Here is a 21836-nt window from a genome sequence, read left to right as displayed (position 1 = left end):
GTTCAGTTTGAATAAAAAATTCTACCCCATTCAAAATAACTGAGGCATACAATCCAACTTTTAGTTTGGTGCTCTGGTTTCAAAAAAATGAGTAATAACTAAATTTCAAAAATATGAACAATCCAGCTGTGTGAGCACTCTCTTCATACATCTGCGTTCAGTTGCTTGAGCTTTTAGTTTTCATCAAGAGAAGCCTAGTTCTACAAAGCAAAACACACATTATGAAAATGATATCTCACTATTACAGGAAAAAACTATACTACTACAACATGTGTTAGACAAAAAAAGAAAATTTACTATAACAGTATCTGTTGTAGGTTTCAGTTAGAAAATGACTAAGTATATGAATTTTTAATCTGCACAAAGAATTTATTTTGAAAGGAGAGTATTTAGCACATGAACAACAGGGGGCAGGGGAACCACACACACACAGCTGTACCTCAAGCTTAAACAGCCAGTGGTAACTCCTCTGAAATCAAATAATATTTTAAGCACCATGCTTTCTCTCACATGACAGAGTGAAGATAATGCAAAAACATGTTCAGGCTTTCTAGTATAATAGACTAAGAAGGGATTACCCAATTTGGCCTGCTGAAAGTCTCAGTATGGATTTAAACAATGCCTCAGAAAGTGAAGGCACTTGTGCTACACTGGAAACCCATGTGACCTTCATATGTTGAAGGAACAGGGAATTAGTCTGTAAATACATAGTTTGGGCTATGTTGACCAGGGATGAAGAGGGTGACCGACAACTCAGAAGTAACTATCTTTAACCTTAGTGAGACATACTGCCAGCTAAGTGTTTATAGGATTGTATCCTTAGTTTCATAGCATTTAAATCACTTTTCCATTTAGATATTAAGTATTTTGCGTGTTTCCTTAAATATTCCTTAAATATATATTTCTTAAGTAGAAAACCATTATTGCAGCAGTATCACATACCAGTTATGTTCCCATCCAATCCACGACTTAGTGTGAACATATATGCTCCCAGGAATAACATCACAGTTGCTTTGCTCTTCTCCAGTTCTTTTAGCTCTCTGCAGTGCAGCAGCTACGAAAACATTTGGCTTAGGGTCAGCCAAACCTGGGCTCATGATTAAGCTCTCTGCTCCTTAACCATGAGCTATGACCAAGTACAAACTTTGTCTAAAGCTCTTGGTTAATGAGTTGAGAACCATGAGACCAGCTTGGAATGACATGCTAAACCAACTCTTGGCTCAGCTGTTGCATCGCTTTGGACCAGGAAGGAGCAAAATACTGAAAACTCTTCTATGGCACACAGCATGTGTCTGCCGTCCTGAGTAAGCCATACTTCAGCATACCATATACAGTCATACCTCGGGTTGAATACACTTCAGGTTGAGCGCTTTCAAGTTGTGCTCCGCAGTGACCCGGAAGTAACGGAACACATTACTTCCAGGTTTCGCCACTTGCGCATGCGCAAATGGTCAAAATGGCGTCACACGCATGCGTGGAAGTAGCGAATCGCAACCCGCGCAGACACTGGTTGCGTTTGCTTCAGGATGTGAACGGGGCTCTGGAACAGATCCCGTTCACATCCTGAGGTACCACTGTAGTAAGTAGCAAGTTAAAAATAATACCCCCATTGTTGTAGAACTGAATTCACTGCAAAAAAATCCAAAAGCAACTTATTTTACTCTTATAAGAACAGTTCACTTTAAACGAAAAAAATAAACAAAAATAAAAACCAATTAAGCTTAATAGTGTCTTCCTAGATTTGTACGTAGCAACTGGAGTTGAAGAGCTTTGATCAAACATGAATGCTGCAATCAATGCTATCTGTAACTCATGTATATATGTATAAATTAGTGTTTGGGTAAAATGTGGTAAAATGTGTTCTTGTGGCCATATTCTTTAGAAGTGAAATAATTTAATACAATGGGGTGCATCCAATTGTAAACCACTTTGATGCAACAAAGACTTATGTGACTGGTGTGGGGGAGTGACTTTTGCAAATTCTTCCTTTCTCTACAACTCATCATGCCACATCCCACATTATTCCAAAGGGTTACCCAACTTTCTAGGCAGATGTGTATGTGTGTGCATAGGAGTCTGAAGAGGAAAACTGTGAAAATCATTTCCCCACCCTTTCCACCAATTAATGCCTTCACTGGAACAGTAGGACAGAGGGACACAACTGGCTACAACCCAATAAAATTACTTTTCTGTAAAAGAAATGAAATGTACTGTGCAAATTCTGTTGTGCTGGGGCACAACATGATTTGCCCTTTGCCGACTTGCTTGAGCAACTAAAAAGCTCTCTAAATATTAACATAAGCTTGGTTCCTTAACTTTCACTCCGTGAACAGGAAGAGCTTCTGTTCATGAGAGGAAGCACAACTCATCTAGTCAAAGAGCAAAAAGTTTGGATCTGTGACTCAGAGTTGAGAGCTTAATTTGAGATTAATAATCCTTTTTGCATTGTAAAAAACTGTAACTCATGCCTCTAGTGAAGTCCCATCTATTTTATAGAACACTGAAGGTCGTATCCAACACAGCATGCACTGTGTTCCATTTGCACAATGTGACTTCGTCTTTCTACATGCCCTCAAAATCTGCTCCAAAGTGTTCAACACTCTGGAACAGAATTTGAAGGTGAGCAGGGGGTATAGCAGTGAGGAGGGCAGGTGTGTGTCTTCCTTGCTAGCAGAACAGCAGTGTTGGATACATATCTGAATGATTTCTACCACTAGGTTATGCAGAGATCTAGCTCCAAAATCAAATATCTCCTTTTCTTCTTCTTCTTCTTCTTCTTCTTCTTCTTTTTTTTACATGAATTCTCGTTACAATATTCAGTCATTGTCCTAAATTGGGTTTTGTAATTTTTTACTATTATTTTGCTGACAAAGGGATAAAAACAATTACTGGAAAGAGAACTCAATGTAAAAGGCAAATCTCATGTGATGACAAACACATGAGGTGCACTGACTCAGTAAGAAATGGCACATACAGATAGCAAAATCTTGCAAGCACCAAATGGGTTTATATTATCTTCATTTACTCCATCTCGCAAATTTCTATTTTATTTATTCAACAAAATTATATCCCACTAAATCATAAATAACACCTCTACACCATTTACAAGTGGTTTTTAAAGGCTTCTTGTCAACTTGACACAAGAATAAAAGTTCAAAGTAAGACTTTTATGTTATTATTCAGATATATTAGTTGTAGCTGCACAGGCACACACACACTCCATGTACAGTAAGTAGTAACAGGTTTTATTATGTGGTTGTCTGCAACTTTATAACAAAGGCCACAGGAGTTTCTTCGACTTGAAGGGCAATATTGTTTCTCTGATATGAAATGCATACCAGTTAGCATAACATAAGCTCTAAAGATATGATCTCTGTATCTAATTACATCAAACGTTTTCCAGTACAAATGAGCTGTTTCCTTTTAAATCAATTCTTGGATGCTGAAGCATTTCACACTAAAGGGTTTACAAAGGGGTCATGATGCCCATAGCTGTCAACGTTTCCCTTTTTTTAAGGGAAATCCCCTTATTCTGAATAGGATTCCTCGCAAGAAAAGGAAAAAGCTATGATGATGCAGAAACATGAAAATTAAAACAGGTCTGTACTTTTACACAGGTATTATTGCCAATTAGTTTCCTAATGATTGTGTGACTGAAAAAATTGTTTACTACTGTAGTACCTCGGGTTAAGTACTTAATTCGTTCCGGAGGTCCGTTCTTAACCTGAAACTGTTCTTACACCTGAAGCACCACTTTAGCTAATGGGGCCTCCTGCTGCTGCCGCGCCGCCGGAGCACGATTTCTGTTCTCATCCTGAAGTTCTTAACCAGAGGTACTATTTCTGGGTTAGTGGAGTCTGTAACCTGAAGCGTATGTAACCCGAGGTACCACTGTATTTATTATTCATTCATTTATACTACTTTTTATAACAACAGTCTCACAAAGTGTTATACAATCACTAAAGTACATCAGTGTCAATCAATTAAAATACAACAGTAAAACTATTAAATCAGATTGCAATAAAACATTTGCAACACTAAGCCAACCCATTACTTTGCACAAACATGCTGGTTTCTGGGGAGGTCACATCCACTTTGTTCCTTGGACCTTTCAGCTCAGCTTGATGTTGCATTGCAGCTAAGCTTACCACTAGTACCGTAGTTGAGCTCTCTCCTCATGAACGACAATCTGTTGTCATGATTTGTTATTGGCTATCAACTGTGGTTAAAGAGGAGAGTGTAACTACAATCCTGGGTTCAGCCAACATGCTAAACCAAACATTGGCTTAGCTGCCATACACAGCTGAGCTAAAAGGACCAGGGAGGAAGAGATCAGCTGTGAGTTCATCTCTGGAAGCCAGAGTGTTCATGCAATCCCAGTAAGCATAGTTTAGCTTACCATGATATACAAAACAGGACACAGACTAACATAGGTCAAAACTAGCATTAGATATGTGCCTCAACCATTCAAATCCAACTGCCAATATCACATTTAATCCCCAAAGGCCACTCTAAAACAACTATGTCTTTAGGGCTATTTTTTTAAAAAAGTGAGTGACAGAATTTGATTGCAATTAAATTCCATAAATGGTGGCCACCTCAGAAGGGTGCTGTTCCTTGTGCCCAAAAGTTTTTACCAGCGATCATCATAACAGGCTTCAGATATAGATATTAGGATATGGGTAGGCTGAAATACGTGCAAGTGGTCCCTAAAGGAACTTGGTCCAATATTGTTCAGGGATTTAAAAGTTATCACCAGAAATTTGAATTGAGCCCAGAAACACACTGGCAACCAGTATAAGTGGCAAAATATCAGTGTGAGATCTGATCTGATCTGATCACCTTGCTCCAGACAAAAGCCAGGGAGCTGCAGAGTGTGGCAGTGGTAGCTTCCAAGGCATCTTCAAAGGCAGCCCTGGGCAGAGCTCTTTGCTGCTGTCCAGTGTGTGAGTAACCATGGCGAGGTCCAACATCTCCAGGTAGGGTCACAGCTGGTGTACTACGGAAGTTGGCTGAACACAGCTCTGGGCACTGCAACCACATGAACTTATCCAGTTAGAGAAGAGTCCAGAAACATACCCAAGCTGTGAGCCTGATCAGTGTTTGAAACTCCCATTGTTCTAGGCACTTTTTGTGACAGGGAATTTCATTAGCACAAGTAGTTTCTGAGCTCTGGGCCTAAGATTTCAGATTAAAACTGCAGAGTAAAAGGAAAGATGGACCTTTTTCTGCCTCCCCACTTCCAGCTACTCTCTGAAGACTGGAGAAGAGACCCTCTTAAGAATATTAAGAGGGTGCGCAGGGGAAGGACTAGAACATGTGAAAATTGAACATAATATTTTAGCTGCAGTTCATTCATTTTCAGCTTTGTCAATGGTCAGGGAAGATGGGAATTATATTCCAACAACATCTGGAAGGTCACAGGTTCCCCACTCCTACCCTAAAGCTTCACAGTCTAGGGGATTCTCCTGGGGTGTAACTGCATACCTGTGGGTAGTCTCCATGCAACAGAGCAAGTTTCACAAGGTTGCAACAATATCTGGAGAGATAGCTTAGATTCAGTTATTCATATTCTGGTAATTTCCACACTGGACTCCTATAATGCATTATAAATGAGGATGCTTGTTTAAACTGGCATTTTGTCACCCACCCTCAGTGGTGACACCCGGTACGAACCGCCCCTACCGCACCCCCCTTCTTCCGCACCTGGCTGAGGATTTTATGCTGCTTATTTAAAGTACTTTACAACATTTAGGTTTTCTTTCATATGTATTTTATTTTATTTTTTTAGATTTCTTCTATAACCCATCTTGGGAATCGTAGGGTTTTTAAAGGATGCAGTAGAAATTAGCATTGGACCTAAGTTGTCTGACCATTTGGGATGGCAGTGAAATCTATTCATTTGTTGGGAAGGGTGGTGAGCCTATCATTATGAGAATAGCTATTAAGAAGTTTTCCTATTTCTTTCCTCTAATGAAAAAATGAACTGGCAATAGAGCTCCCAGTAAGTTTCCGAGCACAATTCAAAGTGCTGACCTTCAAAGCCTTAAACGGCCTCAGCCCAGTATACCTGAAGGAGCGTCTCCACCCCCATCATTCTGCCCGGGCACTGAGGTCCAGCTCTGAGGTCCTTCTGGCAGTTCCCTCACTGCAACAAGTGAAGTTACAGGGAACCAGGCAGAGGACCTTCTTGGTAGTGGTGCCCGCCCTGTGGAACGCCCTCCCATCAGATGTCAAGGAAATAAACAACTATCTGACTTTTAGAAGACATGTGAAGGCAGCCCTGTTTAGGGAAGTTTTTAATGTTTGATGTTTTATCACATTTTTAATATTCTGTTGGGAGCTGCCCAGAGTGTATAACAGAATGGTTCAATGGGAATGATGTGGCATCATGACAGCATCATTCCCAGGAACATGGCTGGTAGACTATGCTCCTGGGAACAATACTAATTATTTCTTTAAATACTTTACTGGTCCTGTAGTAGCACTTATATGCAATTCCTGCATTCTTAAAATTGCTACTCAGTATTAGAATGATCAGATTAAACAGGCAGATACCAGTCTATAACACTCCCATCACCAAAAGTAAACATACAGCAATTTCCAATAATCAGTAGGGTGGCTATGCTGCTAAACCACTCAAGCCTTGTAATAATCATAACACAAATTCCCTACCCAACTCTCAAGTGTTACTCTTATTTTTTCTCTCACAGAAATATTCAGAAACATCCAAGTATGCAGAAGCAAAAGGTAGTCTACACACCCAAGAACCAATATAGTTTGTTTGTTTGTTTAAAGTGCAAGACAGATCTAAGTTACAATTCAGACTTTAGTTGCTTAGAAACTGGGAATAAGATTGCTTCTTTACCCCAGAATAGTCAATGAATAACCATACATTTGTAGCATTGGGGAGGGACCAATTTAACACGCAGTCTCCATCTTAGAACTGAGTCTACAAACTGGCCTTACCTAGCTTAATCTTTGTATGGGGGAGTGGTATTTTTCCTTGTTCCCCTGCCGCAGGCCCTGATTTGTGCCTTACCTGGTTGGTCCTAGCAAAGGTATGACCAAACTACAGAAATTAGATATATGTAAATATACATACTTTCAATTATATTCAGCTACTACAAATCATTCTCATTTTTACAATGCATTGCAGACATCATAAAAAAGCTTTATAGGGATCTGAAAGCTAACACAATTACATTTAGGCACCTTCATTTTTCATACACAGAGATCACCTCCATATTGGAAAAATGATGTGCAAGGCATTATCACATTATGAAGTGTTGGCAACAGATAAACCTTTTCTCTGTCCATGGATTTTTGTCAGCCTTCCTCAACCTGGTACCCTCCTGATGGGTTGGAATATAACTCCCATAGCCAACAAGGAAGAGAGTAATCTTTTAGGAGACATATATTGTCTGACAAGTCTATCTATGTTATGAGACATTAGATAAGCCCTCAGATGCATACAACTGGCTTACAAAACACACTTTCTTTTTATATATTGTCTTCATGACCCAACTATTTTAATTTTTTTATCCTTTTAGGGGAGAATCATAATAGCATTTCAATTTCTCCTAAAGAAATTGAAAAACAGTCAACTAACTAGTTGTGGGGAAAGGTGTAGAAATAAGAGTGACATGATAGCTAATAACTACAGATTCCCGTCTCAATTTCTGCCCTGCTTTATGACCAGTAAAAAAGCAAACAGATAGCACAACTAAAAATAACCTATCTTGTAGGGATGAAGGCATTAATTCAAAACGCATAGCAAAGAAGCTGCATCACGGCTGGCTTATTCTGTAACTCCACCTCCTTTGCTCTGTATTATGCATTCATACTTTCTGCTAGCAGTGGGAAGGACTATACCCCATGACATGCACACTTTTACCAGCAAGCTCAACCTATGGTGCTACATGCCATAAACATGTCCCTTAGTACATGATTTTTAAAAATTGTGAGCTTTATCCAGTACTGTGCCACACAGTACTGCAATCAGCAAGTGTAAATATGTTTTACTCAGTGATTCTCCTGTATCCCATTTCCCAAAAGTTAATCAGAGATCATGAATTGGGGGGAGTTTGGGGGTTCTACATCTAACTCATATGCAATATGTTTTCCTCACTTAGTGGCTTTTGAGCAAATATTTTTGGCACTTTCATTTAAGAAAGCAAAAGTGAACAGCAAGTGACACATATAGTGGTCTGACCTTGGAACAATTATCCAGATAAGAATCTCAGTATTGACACAGAATAATCACTCTGCAGTTATCTATATTTAAACAGGCAAAGCTCTCTTTCAATTAAAAGGGGGGGCAGGGGGCTTTAAGAGTCTCTAAAAAACCCCATACTACCACCAGCTCAGATCTGCTATGCAGCTTAACTGAGGCCAGGCACAAAGCGTTCTTCTTGTGGCTTCTTATACAGCGCTACTACTTGCTCTATGGATGCAAAACCACACTGAGGCATCTCAGGCAGAAAAGAACTGTAAACACTGGAGTAGCACTCTCATACTTTAGCCTTGACTTGTGAAGTCAGTGAATCAACAATGAATGTAGCATGGACTTAACTGTTCTCCCGCCCTGTCCTATTAACAAAGGATGCCGAAGGCTACTGGAGCAAGATTTGGGAGATTTTGGGGTTAGAAGGCTCTGAGTCAAAATCAAATGCCTTTTGTGGGTTCCCTTTGTTAGCATACAGAAGTTAAGAGCACCTTAGGAAATGTTAATTTCAAACAGATGTTGTTACAGACACATGACTCTACGTATGACTATTACTAAGACATCTACAGCAAGTGACAGTGGGATGTGTTTGTAACTTAAAATTAAAGGGAAACAAAATGGCACACAAAACAAGGGGAAACTCGTACAAAAGCTTTGCTTCCTCTCTTCAAAACAAGTGCTGCTATGAAGAGGACATATAGTTACCTGCATCCATATCTGCAAAGAATGGAACAGCCAGTAAGGAAAAGAAGGAACCAGAAATTCAGTGTCTCAGTTGCATTTTAAAGTTCATAAGGAGAATAAAAATATCAGGATATTAATTTTTGTGAGTGTTACCTTAATTAGATGCTACTATTATTCATACAATTTCAAACCTAAACCCACTTTGTTCAACTGAAATCAACTAATTAGCCATAATCAGAGTTTTAACAACTTTTTTATTTTTATAGCTGTTTCTAAAAATTGAGCAGAACAATAAAGTGAACAAGTGACATGCAAATTATATTCTCAACCTCTTCAGTAAGGCAAAGGACTAGAATGTGAGTTGGTACTGATGTCCTCACAAGTAGTTTAAGAGGCAAATTATGAAATCAGATTAAGAATATTGCCCACATGAAGAATTCACAACTAAAACCAGAGTAGCTGTGATGGGGAATGGAAAGCATTCTGCTAGCATTTAGACTTCTTGCAGTTGGGTACGCTTTGTGAAACAAGGTAAGCTAGCTATTACCAGCTTGCTCCTTTTAAGAGTATGTGGAGGCAAGTATGCAAAATTCCAATTTCATTCATTCATTCATTCACTGAATTTATATACCGCCCTATACCTGGAGGTTTTCAATTTCTAACACAATACCCTTGTATGCTAATATCACACAAAATACTGTTGCTAACAGACAGCATAAAGGTTTAATAAAAGCATGCTTCCAATGGTCTATCAGTCATTGTACCTTCTGGTGATTCCTCCTGGACATACGTCCCAGTCAGATATCGATGTACAAGGGCAGATTTACCACTAGCTAAGTTGCCCACAATTCCCTGTGGAGATAAAAGGTAAAAGTTTTTTTACTTTAACTTTAAATTATTACAAGTGGAGATCTCACTGGACAAATTTGCAAATGGAAATGAATTACTTTTAATGCTAAATCAATACTAAATTTATATACTCAAGCCAACACCCTCCTTTCAAATAACATCAGAAGCAGGAAGCATAATCAGGCAACGGAAAAGGTACTAAGCTAAACTTATGTTTGCTATTCTGAATTAAAGCAGTAAATGTCCTCTGTGCACTAATAGGGAAAACCACTTATCTCAATTCAGAATTAGATGGGCCCTTCTGAGCCTGTGGGGGACTCCTCAGAAAGACCTCTCACTTGACCTCATAGCAAAAGTCTGTGGGGCCAGGAAGACTGCAGGGGCCAGGAGGCAACATGCACCTGTCCATAGGTGTGGAGGAAGACAAACAGGGGCAGTCATGGTCTCATGCCGTTTACCTTCCTGCCGCAGCAGTACCTATTTATTTACTTGCACTGGTGTGCTTTCGAACTGCTAGGTTGGCAGGAGCTGGGACAGAGCTCACCCTGTTGCATGGATTTGAACCATCAACCTTCCAATCAGCAAGCCCAAGAGGCTCAGTGGTTTAGACCACAGTACCACCCGCGTCCCTGCGCTTCCGTGCGCTCTGGCACTCATCATGGTGTCCTGTTGCACCAGAAGCGGTTTAGTTATGATCCGGTTTCCACATGACCCAGAAACCTGTCTGTGGATAAATGCCAGCTCCCTTGGCCTGAAGGCAAGATAAGCGCCGCACCCCATAGTCACCTTTGACTGGACTTAATTGTCCAGGGGTCCTTTACCATTTACCATGGCCTCACAATGTACTGCAGGCTTCCTGGATACCGCAATACTTGAGGAAGGAAAAGCCTCACAGTGGTGAGGAGTTCCTGGCCATAAAAGGATTTGGAAAACAGAAGTATTTCAATGACTGGGATTTCCTCACTAAAATAAGATTTGGACAGGCATGACTTGGGAGAGTCTTGTATTTATTCACTTATTTAATTTGTATACCGCTGTGACGGACAGCTGAGCCAGACCAGTGTCTGGTGACGCAGTGCCTCGGAATTCCACCAAAGGGATGGAGCCCCTCTCTGATTGGCTACCAAGACAGACAGCCAGAAGGGGGTGGAGCCAGCACTTTGGGAGGGAAAATAAAAGGAGCCGTTTCTGAGGGAGAGAGTTGGATAAGGGCTGGATTTGAGATGGGAGAAAAGGATTAGGACAGGGTTTGTCTGAGGGAGAATTAGTTCTGATTTGAATGTTACAACTGATTACTGAGTAACTGAAGTTTAAGAAAAGCTGTCCATATACTGTGTTTAAGCCTGTGACATTTTTATTTAGTTTAAGTAATAACTTAACTTCTACCTGAAAGAACACACCTCCTGACCCAACTTTGCTTCACCAAACTCCTTTTTTGTGTGAATAAAACTTGTTTATCAACTCTGAATCAAACTTTCCCTCTCACAAGACCCCCACAAGTTAGCCTGTGTTAATTGTACAAATTGGTTTAACTGGCGTACAGTGTGGTGGGTCTGCTATATGTAATTGGGTGCAGTTGACGGGGTGAGTCTGCTACAACCACCCTCCATCCATACGTAGATCTCAGGGCGCTTCACAACATAAAAAATACAAGATTAAAAAATACAAGTACAAAATACCTAATCAAAACAAGAACCAAAACAAACCAATAACACCCCCACCCTCTCCCACAACACATTTAAAAGATGTAAGCAGCCAAAGGCCTGATTACAGAGGAAAGGTTTTGCCTGGCGCCTAAAGATATGTGATGAAGGTGCTGGGCGGGCCTCCCTCAGGAGAGCATTCCACAAATGGGGAGCCACTGCAGAAAAGGCCCCTTCTGTACCAGCTGAATTTCCTGACCAATCTTCAGAAGAAGCTTCCCTTGAACAGTTCCTGAAAAGCTGACAAAGCAAAAAGAGGAAGAAATCCACCTCAAGCAGGTATTTCTCCTTTTAGCCTATGACCGCTGCTAGCTCCAATTAGCTTCCACCTTCAAGTACCACTTCAGAGTAACTTGTTCGCCTCCGTGCGTTCCTAACACCCTTAGTGCATCTGCGGAATTGTGCATTTAAGCATTTCTCTTATTCTACACGATGACAAAATGTGTAACATTGTAGACTCACTCTTTGAAATACATCTATCCTTTTTCTACAGCATCTTATTCCCATTTTCCTATTTTTGCAATGCAATATTCTGCACTGAAGAAACTATCATTTTCACTGCATTTGAATGCCATGTTAAATCATGGGTTAGAAGCTCTAGTTTCAGCATTTGTTCATGCTTGGATCCAGAACTGTGGTTAACATTATCCAGCGTTAGCTAAAACAAAACAAAACAAATGAAACAAAATAAAAAAATTCCTTCCATTAGCACCTTAGAGACCAACTAAGTTAGTTATTGGTATGACCTTTCATGTGCATGCACACTTCTTCAGATAACAAGCCAGTTTCAAAAACAGTTTGAAGTTGGCTTGTTTTAATTTAGCTATTTAAATAAAACTATTAACTATATAAATTAAACACTGCTGCAAAACGGTGGTTGTGCAAGACAGAATGACTATAGTTTCATTTCCATTAATAGGCTACTAGGTATAATTAACTACAGTTAACGGATGCTGCAATGGTACTTATAATTAGCTCCTTTTTCTATTCTTATACATAATAGCTCAGGGTGTGGCTTAGACATTATAAAAGCAGCTTCCTCAAAGTTACTTCTGGAACACAGAACAAACCCTTCAATTAGTACTAAGATTAACTGAAGCAATCAAAACCCAACTGCAGTTGAGCCACTAAAAAGAGTAACAATGCAGTTATATTCAGTATGTGTACACAAAAACAGATGGCAAAAATAACCATATTATAATTAAAATTTAAAAACAAATAATACCAAAGTAGAAACAATAATTTGAGAAATACGCAGGCTGTTTGGAGACAATATGCTTTACCTTGTTCTGCCCCCTCAGGCCACACATAAGGAATAAGAAACTTATCGTACTTCAACCTGAAAGGAGCCTCGACTCATCCCAAAACCTTGGTTTTTGAGCAGCTTAGTTCTTGAACATTTTGGCTCTTGAACGCCGTAAACCCAAACGAGAAATACCAGGTTGAGGTGGATTTTGGAAGCCGAACATCCGGTGGGACTTCCACGGCTTCCGATTGGCTGCAGGAGCTTCCTGAAGCCAATCAGAAGTCGTGCTTTGGTTTCCGAACATTTTGGAAGTCGAACAGACTTCCGGAACGGATTCCGTTCGACTTCCAAGGTACAACTGTATATTACTGTAAATAGAATACTTCAGAAAATAAGAAAAACATTCTTATTCAACCATGTTTTAATGCTGCGCTAAACCATGGCTTAGCACTACATGCATGAACTAGAACAAGCCAGAGCAAAGCCTCAGGCTTGTGAACTTCCACCTCCCCTCTCCTGCACATCAGAGGACAACTTTGCCAGTATTTAGTTTCACATTTATTGTTTATTGTGCTGTATGACCAGAATGGTTCTATCAATCATTCTCATTTTAAAAAGGCCAGCTTCATAACCAATGATTTTAAATAAAATTGACCATAGTTTGTAATAACCCACAACCTCCAGCTTTCGCAACACAAAAAAGCAAATATTATTTTAAAGAGAAAGCAAAGACCAGCAAGATCTTTCACCTGGCCACAAGGAAGAGAAAAGGCCACAAGACTGAGGCTTTGCTCAAGCCTCTTCCAGCTTTTTGACAATAGTGCTACACCATCTTCAAAAAGGGCGGGGGGAATAAGACCCAAGAAACAACAGGCTGGTGAGCTTGACATTGATACCAGGAAAGGTCCTAGTATCAGTGTCAAGTAGTCAGCCCAAACATAAACACCTTTATTTTTCTCCTGAGTTACATTTGAAAGCTTTAGAACCTGGCATGGTACAGAGCCATTCAGAGTAGTTGTTCAACTAAATGAGTGAAATAAACAAATCTTTCATCTGCAGTGTCAACATGCATTAAACCAAATAACTTAAGAAACAAACTAAAAGTAGTGTACTGAAATGTTACTTACCACTTTGAGTTCTGGCACAGATCGACTTAGTGTCCACTCCTGGCTATTTACAAAGGCATCTGTAAAATTGAACATTTTTTAATAAAGCATTTTAACCATACATCAGTACTAAATAATTGTTATAGGTGACTTAACTTATTTTCATGTTATTATCTATTGCCTGGGCCCAAAGTGAGAGCAGAGCTCTGCTGCATAATGGGGATTTCCCACCCATCCACCCACCCGCATCCCCACAGGAGCCCCCTGCACCTGTCAAAACTGTTTTTGAGATTTGGGGGACTTTCCCTGAAAAGATGAGGCATGAGTGGCCTGCAGCAGAAAGGGGGAGTCAGCAGAATTGGATGGGCAAATTGTACAAGAAAAAAGGCACTTCTACCCATGCAAATAATCTTTGATTCCCATCAAGTTATATTTTAATAAGAAAACCCTTCTATTTCATAGCTCTGTTCAGTGACAGCTCATTTCTGAAAAACAGATAGCTCTGTGATGCATGTCATTTTCTGTGCTAAGAACACTTAACTTTAGAATCTTAATTTAGAATCTTAACAGCTTAAGTTTATGCACCTAAGGCTTTGCCATTTATTAATATTATGCAGGCAAAATATAGTAATGTGCATCACTGTAGCTAAAGCAATACCTTTCACTTTCGGTAAAGATATGCCAAGTTGACATGAATGAGGTTACATGAGTAACTGCCATATCCAGCCTGTAATCAGCAAGAGTGACTAGTGTACCCTTCTAATTTTATTAGCCTGCTTATCCTCTAGGCCATTAACCATACTGTGGATGTGCCATTAACCATACAGTGGCAAAGTCAATACACTTTCACAAACAGATGCATCAAGTTGTAACTAATACAAATTCTCAAGCTTATTCTACCTAGACATCCTTATTCTATTTTTTGCAGTTCTTCTGGAATAGCAACAGAAGTCCAAAATATGTATGGTGTTTAATCCTAAGTACTACTCTCCGTTGCCATTTTGCACCCATTACTTATACCAGAATGAATCATAGGTGATATCTACTCTGAGGTACCTCATACAGGAACATGTTTCCTTATTTTAAAATAAGGAAGGAAATGCCAAAATTAGAAACCACTTAATGGCCAGCATGGCACAGTAACATTATTTGCCCTGTTGTTGTTTAGTCGTGTCTGACTCTTCGTGACCCCATGGACCAGAGCACGCCAGGCACTCCTGTCTTCCACTGCCTCTCGCAGTTTAGTCAAACTCATGCCCTAACATGCATATAGATATAGGTCTCTAGACACATAAACTATTCCTTTCATGTTAACACCCAATTTTTTCAAAAAAATATGAAATCATGGTTTTTAAGACACAATTTGCTTCCTTAAAATAGTAAGTGCATGGCTATTCAATTAATTAGAAATTAATTAGAAATGTCTGTCTTGTTTTCACATTTCCATATTTCACATATACATTAAGAATGTACACTTCTGTTTCATAACTTTTTTCTTCTTTTTAAAAACAATTCTATGTGCAACTATTTTGGCACCCAATGGGGACAGCATCTGTTCCATTTTGATTTTTTTGTGGTTTTATTATAAAGTAAAGGCATGTGGTTAGGAAGATTTGGGTTGAAAGGTATTACCAAATAAAGTAGTACCTCGGTTTAAGAACAGCCCTGTTTATGAACTATTTGGTATACGAACTCCGCAAAACCAGAAGTAGTGTTCCGGTTAGCGAACTTTACCTCGGTCTATGAACGGAATCTTAACGGTGGAAGGGCACCGGCGGCGGGAGGCCTCATTAGGGAAAGCGCACCTCAGTTTAAGAATGGACCTCTGGAACGAATTAAGTTTGTAAACCGAGGTACCACTGTATATAACTACTACTACAAGGACTACCACTAGCACTACTATTTCCTGCCCCACCTCCCAAAGGAGCCCAAGGGCCCATGTTCAAGTTTTTGGGCCGCCCAAAGTCAATGCATCAAGAACAAGGTTGAATTATGCAAAAGATCTACATGTTGAAGCATAGATCTTCAACAGAAAAGTGTCTTAAGTGCTTTACGCTAAGGTTTTTAAGATATACATATCCTGAGATACCCTTCAAGACTCCCAACATCCATTCAAGAAGCACAGATTACCGAGAGAAGTTAAGAAGTCTGAGCATCAGTTGCCTTGACCTTCTAGTCACTGGCTTCTGGAACACACGTTTAATGAACTGGTTTAACCTTGCATGGGCTTGGAAACCTTAGCAATCTGGCAATCTGCCTCCCTACCAGTGATGTGAGCTGGAAAATCTTCTACAGTCGTACCTCGGAAGTCAAACAGAATCCGTTCTGGAAGTCCATTTGACTTCCAAAGTGCGGCTTCTGATTGGCTGCAGCTTCCTGCAGCCAATCAGAAGCTGCAGTAGACTTACAAAAGAATGTTCAAAAACTGGAACACTCCTGGTTTTCAATTGTTCGGGAGCCGAAATGTTCGACTCCCATGGTGTTCGGGAGCTGATGTACAACTGTATTACCAAAAGGGGATAGTTTGGTAAAATTAATATAAAAAATGAATACAACAGTCAATTGCAACTGTGAATCTTTCAAACTTAACTTTTTCAAATTACTCTCCCCTAAGAACTTTGCATGTGTATAAATGTATCCATGCTTAAATTAAAGTTAATAAGCCTTAAATAATAATAAAATTTTATTTATATCCCTCCCTTCCCAGCCGAAGCCGGGCTCAGAGCGGCTAACAACAGTAAAATGATACAACATTCTAAAATCATTTCATTATAAAATCAATTCAAATCAGATTAATGGCAACCATTGGGCTAGAGTTCTGTGAGGATTGCCAGAGGAGGGAGTCAGGCTGCGCCCTGGCTAAAGGCCTGGTGGAACAGCTCTGTCTTGCAGGCCCTGCGGAAAGATGTCAAGTCCCGCAGGGCCCTAGTCTCTTGTGACAGAGCGTTACACCAGATAGTGGTGTGTGTTTTAATTTACACAATGCATGTTATAGCCCTTAGATGTTTTCTGTCTCAGATCAACTTGTAAATGGTGGCCAAAATACCTAAATAAAAAGTTGTAAATGCTAACAAAATATTTTTGTGCCATCACTAAAATTACTAAGGCCACCATCTGGCATACAGTTGAATTATTGCAAGCATTAATCTCTCCCCTATTTAATTCAGACCATGACCTTAATACTAGTTTAGTTCTTAATCATCTGGCTATTTCAGTACATCTGGCATCTTCTTTGCCTCTGACCTGGAACCTTCTAATATTTTTAACCCACTTCCATCAACACATGACAGTATTTAACATAAAAGCGTGCGCTGAAGAGAGAAAAATGTTATATATGGCTTTAAATAGAAAACTCCTGATAAGAAAGTATAGAAACAAACAAATAGGATTCTAGTAGTGGCATATATGGCTGCTAACTACAAAATACAATGATGCAATTGCTTCCAGACAGCTATTATCTGAAAAAATAAGGAAGAAGTAAATAGTCCTCAGATCACAGCATCATGGAATCTAGTAAGAGTAATGATTCTCAAGTGATCCACATCTGATCTGCATATTATTCCTGGCTCCTCTCCCCAACTTTACAAGGGCAGGCAGTTTGTTCCTAGCTCTGCAGAAGTCAGGGAAGTGCATTCACTGACCCCCTGATGTACTTGAAGAAAGTAGCATCTGGCAGGCCTGCATTGCTCTCCTGTCTTCCCAATGCCGCATGTCACTGCCACTTACCTAGAGATGGGAAGGCTCAGGGCAGGGAACAGAAAATTTAAGGGAGGACATGGTTTTTTCCTTCTTTCCCTGTTTTACCCCCTTCCAAGTCTTTTTTGCATTTCCCCCCCCCCCAAAAAAAAATTTGAAATCACTATCTCTTGCAGGCATCTCCACCAAACAGTTTGTGGCAAAGGCCCCTGTCTAGCGGGTAGCATCTGACTAGAACCAGGGAGTCTGAATCCTCATTCAGTTGTGAAACCCATTAAGTGACTGTGGGTCAGTCATATACTCAGTCTAACCTACCTCAGAGAATATTTTGCTCAGGACAGCATATTTATTTTTTACATGGTTTTTATTATGTTGTAAACCATTCTGGTGGGTTTTTATGAATAACAGTATATAAATTGCTCGGTCCCTGCTTCTGCCCACCTAACAGTTCAAAAGCACATCAAAGTGCAAGTAGATAAATAGGAACCGCTCCGGCGGGAAGGTAAACGGCATTTCCATGCACTGCTCTGGTTCGCCAGAAGCGGCTTAGTCATGCTGGCTACATGACCCGGAAGCTGTCTGCAGACAAACGCCAGCTCCCTCAGCCTATAGAGCAAGATGAGCACCGCAACCCCAGAGTCATCTGCGACTGGACCTAATGGTCAGGAGTACCCTTTAGTAGTAGTAGTACACTCACAATCAGTATCATTTGCAAAGAACTCTCAGTAAGGATTTATGTATACTTACTTAAGAAATGCGTATGCCAACTTTCAGAATCAAGCTCTCCCAAGATAGCTTACAAAAAGTAAATACACTAAAACAATCCACTTTCAAATATTTCCATTTTAATCGCATCATGACCTAAAAGTTCTAATTTTGATACAATCCTTTATTCTATAGCATCCATGTCTTGAATGTAATTTACATCAGTGAAGAATTAAGTGTTAACTGCCTCCTGAATGCCTTCTCTTGAATAACTTTGGTATGGTCCAGCAACAACCTTGATTAAAAAAACACTACTTCTGCAAAATCTGGTAGAATTAAACTAGACAGTTTCTTAACAGCTTCATAATGTATCCAAATACTGTATTAATATGTCCAACTGATACATACCTTAAAACCACCACAAAAGCACGCAAAAGGACCATTGTTCATGAAATGAAGTCATTTTAACTCTGATCTTTGTAACTACAGTATCTAGGTACAGTTGTACCTCGGGTTAAGAACTTAATTCATTCCGGAGGTCCATTCTTAACCTGAAACTGTTCTTAATCTGAAGCACCACTTTAGCTAATGGGGCCTCCCGCTGCCGCTGCGCCGCCGGAGCACGATTTCTGTTCTCATCCTGAAGCAAAGTTCTTAACCCAAGGTACTATTTCTGGGTTAGCGGAGTCTGTAACCTGAAGCGTATGTAACCCGAGGTACCACTGTATACACATTACAAGTTCTACATCATGGTCTAACAGTGAAAGGCATATATATATATATATATATATATATATATATATATATATATATGCAGGTTTTGGTGTCTTCGGGTGTCTTCCCGTGTAAGAGTTGGGGTGTCTAGGCGACGTTTCGACGAGGTCTCACTCGTCATCTTCAGGCTGGTGCTTTCGGCTTCTTGTTACTAGAACAGAGCAGGGTCTCAGTGTTTGAGACCCTCAAACACTGAGACCCTGCTCTGTTCTAGTAACAAGAAGCCGAAAGCACCAGCCTGAAGATGACGAGTGAGACCTCGTCGAAACGTCGCCTAGACACCCCAACTCTTACACGGGAAGACACCCGAAGACACCAAAACCTGCATTCCTGTACCCGTGAAAATCTACGAAAGCATATATATATATATATATATATATATATATATATATACATATACATATACATATACATATACATATACATATATACATATACATATATATATATATAGTCCAGTAACACCTTAGAGACCAACTAAGTTTGTTCTTGGTATGAGTTTTCATGTGCATGCACACTTCTTCAGATACAAGGCAACCGTTTTAAGCAACTACAACATGTTATTAACAGGAACATTTAATGCAGTATGATATGGAGATAAAAGGTATTAATGTATTTAAGTCTAGCTGGAACTGCATTAGGCTGATGTCCCTTTGGACTTCATAGTGCAATCTCTTGAACTCCCAAGTGGAGAGGGCACTGACACTCCTAATAGTTCCTTCTCACAATATCGCAAGGTGGTTAAAGAATGAGGCTCAAAAAGGAGAATTATTTAACATGAAATAGAATCCTCTCTTTAAGAATGAGTGTTGTGTTAGATTTCATATCCAATATGAAATTTAAGAGTGAATGAGGGGGTATAGTTTTTCAAAATGCTACCAGAGTTAAAGGATTTGATCTGCTAAGTAGAATTGCCTAATTACTTCTCAGCAGAGTGACAGATGTGTAATTAGTATTCAAGATTATCCACTCATTCCCCATCAACTGTGAATGTGACAGTTGGTTATGGCAATGCTTTGAGTAAAATGTACTCAATAAATATATTAAGCAGAGGATAAATAAAGTTGCGATGTGAAAGGTTGAAAAGGTACAAATGTTTACTCAAGGCAGACTAAAAAGCAACACGAACTGTTGACAAGGAAGAAGTTGGTCTTCCTGACCAATCTAAAAACCAAGGAGTAAACAACAGGAGGTATGGCCATGGTTTACAGGAATTCTCTCTCTTTTGTTTTGTTCCATTCCATCAGTCATCTCTCGTGAAAAATGGCAAACAGAAGCTAGTCCTAGTATAACGTGGACGGCAAAGATCAAGAAGTATTGCTTCTAAAGCAGGGTGGGGACCTTTTGGCTCCATGAGTTAGTATCTTAGCGGGACCTAGCCTTGCAGACCAAACTGCAGGAGGCAATGATGGCCACAAACCTGGATGGTTTTAAGAGGACTGGACAAATTCATGGAGGAGAAAACCAACAATGACTACTAGCCAAGATGGTTATGTTCTGCCTCCATGGTTAGAGTTACACTTCTGAATACCAACTGCTGGAAGCCACAAAAAAGGGAGAAGGCTCTTGGGCTCAGGTCCTGCTTGCCAGCTTCTCCTATGCATCTGGCTGGCCACTGTGAGAACAGGATGTGACAGGTGGGCCACTGACCTGATCCAGGAGGCTCTTATGTTCTTTGCCCTCCCCACCTGTCAATCCACCTGTCATCACAATAACATCAGGTGACTGCACACTTCAAAGTCCCAAAGAAGAAACTGGTCACTGAACAACTACAAGCAAATCTGGAGGATGTGGACCATTTGGATCCCTTCCAATCAGGATTCAGGCTTCATCATGGGACTGAAACCTTCTTGATCACACTGGTTGATGATCTGGCGAGCTAGGAACAGAGGTGAAAGCTGTTTCCTAGTTCTGCTGGATCTCTCAGTGGCTTCTGATGACATCAATCATGGTATCGTTCTGGACCATCTAGGAGGGTTGTGAGTTCAGAGAACTGTTATACAGTGGTTCTGCTCCTTCCTCCTGGACCATCACCAAAAAGTGGTGTTGGGGGGTGAGTGTTCAGACCCCTCGGCACTCACTTATGGGGTGCCTCAGGTCTCCATCCTCTCCCCCCCATGCTTTGCATCATCTATATGAAGCCCGCTGGGGGAGATCACCAGGGGTTTGGACTGGGTGTTCACCATTATGCAGATGATCTCCAGTTCTACCTCTTGTTTAAATTGGAACCAGTGAAGGCAGTGAATGTCCTCTGTGAGTGTCTGGAGGCTCCTCCACTTCTTCAGTGGGGTGGCAGTTATAATAATTATAATTAAAATAATAATTATTTTATTGTTTATACCCCCCTCATCTGGCTGGGCTTCCCCAGACACTCTGGGTGGTTTCCAGCAATATATATATATATATATATATGCAGGTTTTGGTGTCTTCGGGTGTCTTCCCGTGTAAGAGTTGGGGTGTCTAGGCGACGTTTCGACGAGGTCTCACTCGTCATCTTCAGGCTGGTGCTTTCGGCTTCTTGTTACAAGTAACAAGTAACAAGAAGCCGAAAGCACCAGCCTGAAGATGACGAGTGAGACCTCGTCGAAACGTCGCCTAGACACCCCAACTCTTACACGGGAAGACACCCGAAGACACCAAAACCTGCATTCCTGTACCCGTGAAAATCTACGAAAACAAATATATATATATATATATATGCTTTCGTAGATTTTCACGGGTACAGGAATGTAGGTTTTGGTGTCTTCGGGTGTCTTCCCGTGTAAGAGTTGGGGTGTCTAGGCGACGTTTCGACGAGGTCTCACTCGTCATCTTCAGGCTGGTGCTTTCGGCTTCTTGTTACAAGT

General features: G+C 40.3%; 1 protein-coding gene across 7 annotated transcripts in view; it reads right to left on the bottom strand.

Annotated features, from left to right (window-relative positions):
- Positions 1-21836, bottom strand: part of AGAP1 (ArfGAP with GTPase domain, ankyrin repeat and PH domain 1) — a 326092-nt gene that overhangs the window by 279733 nt on the left and 24523 nt on the right. For 4 of the 7 annotated variants that reach the window (XM_081203562.1, XM_081203565.1, XM_081203560.1 and 1 more), the window contains exons 2-3: positions 13837-13895; positions 9676-9763 (exon numbers count right to left, since the gene is read on the bottom strand). In XM_081203562.1, coding sequence (XP_081059688.1) covers positions 9676-9763; positions 13837-13895 — 147 coding nt within the window. Of the gene's footprint in view, positions 1-8932; positions 8945-9675; positions 9764-13836; positions 13896-21836 lie in introns of all 7 variants that reach the window. The other 3 variants (XM_081203561.1, XM_081203559.1, XM_081203563.1) reach the window with 1 other exon arrangement.

The sequence above is a fragment of the Podarcis bocagei genome, assembly GCF_964188305.1.
Source record: "Podarcis bocagei genome assembly, chromosome: 1".
Lineage (NCBI taxonomy): Eukaryota > Metazoa > Chordata > Lepidosauria > Squamata > Lacertidae > Podarcis > Podarcis bocagei.
This window is presented reverse-complemented; position numbering and strand designations above follow the sequence as displayed.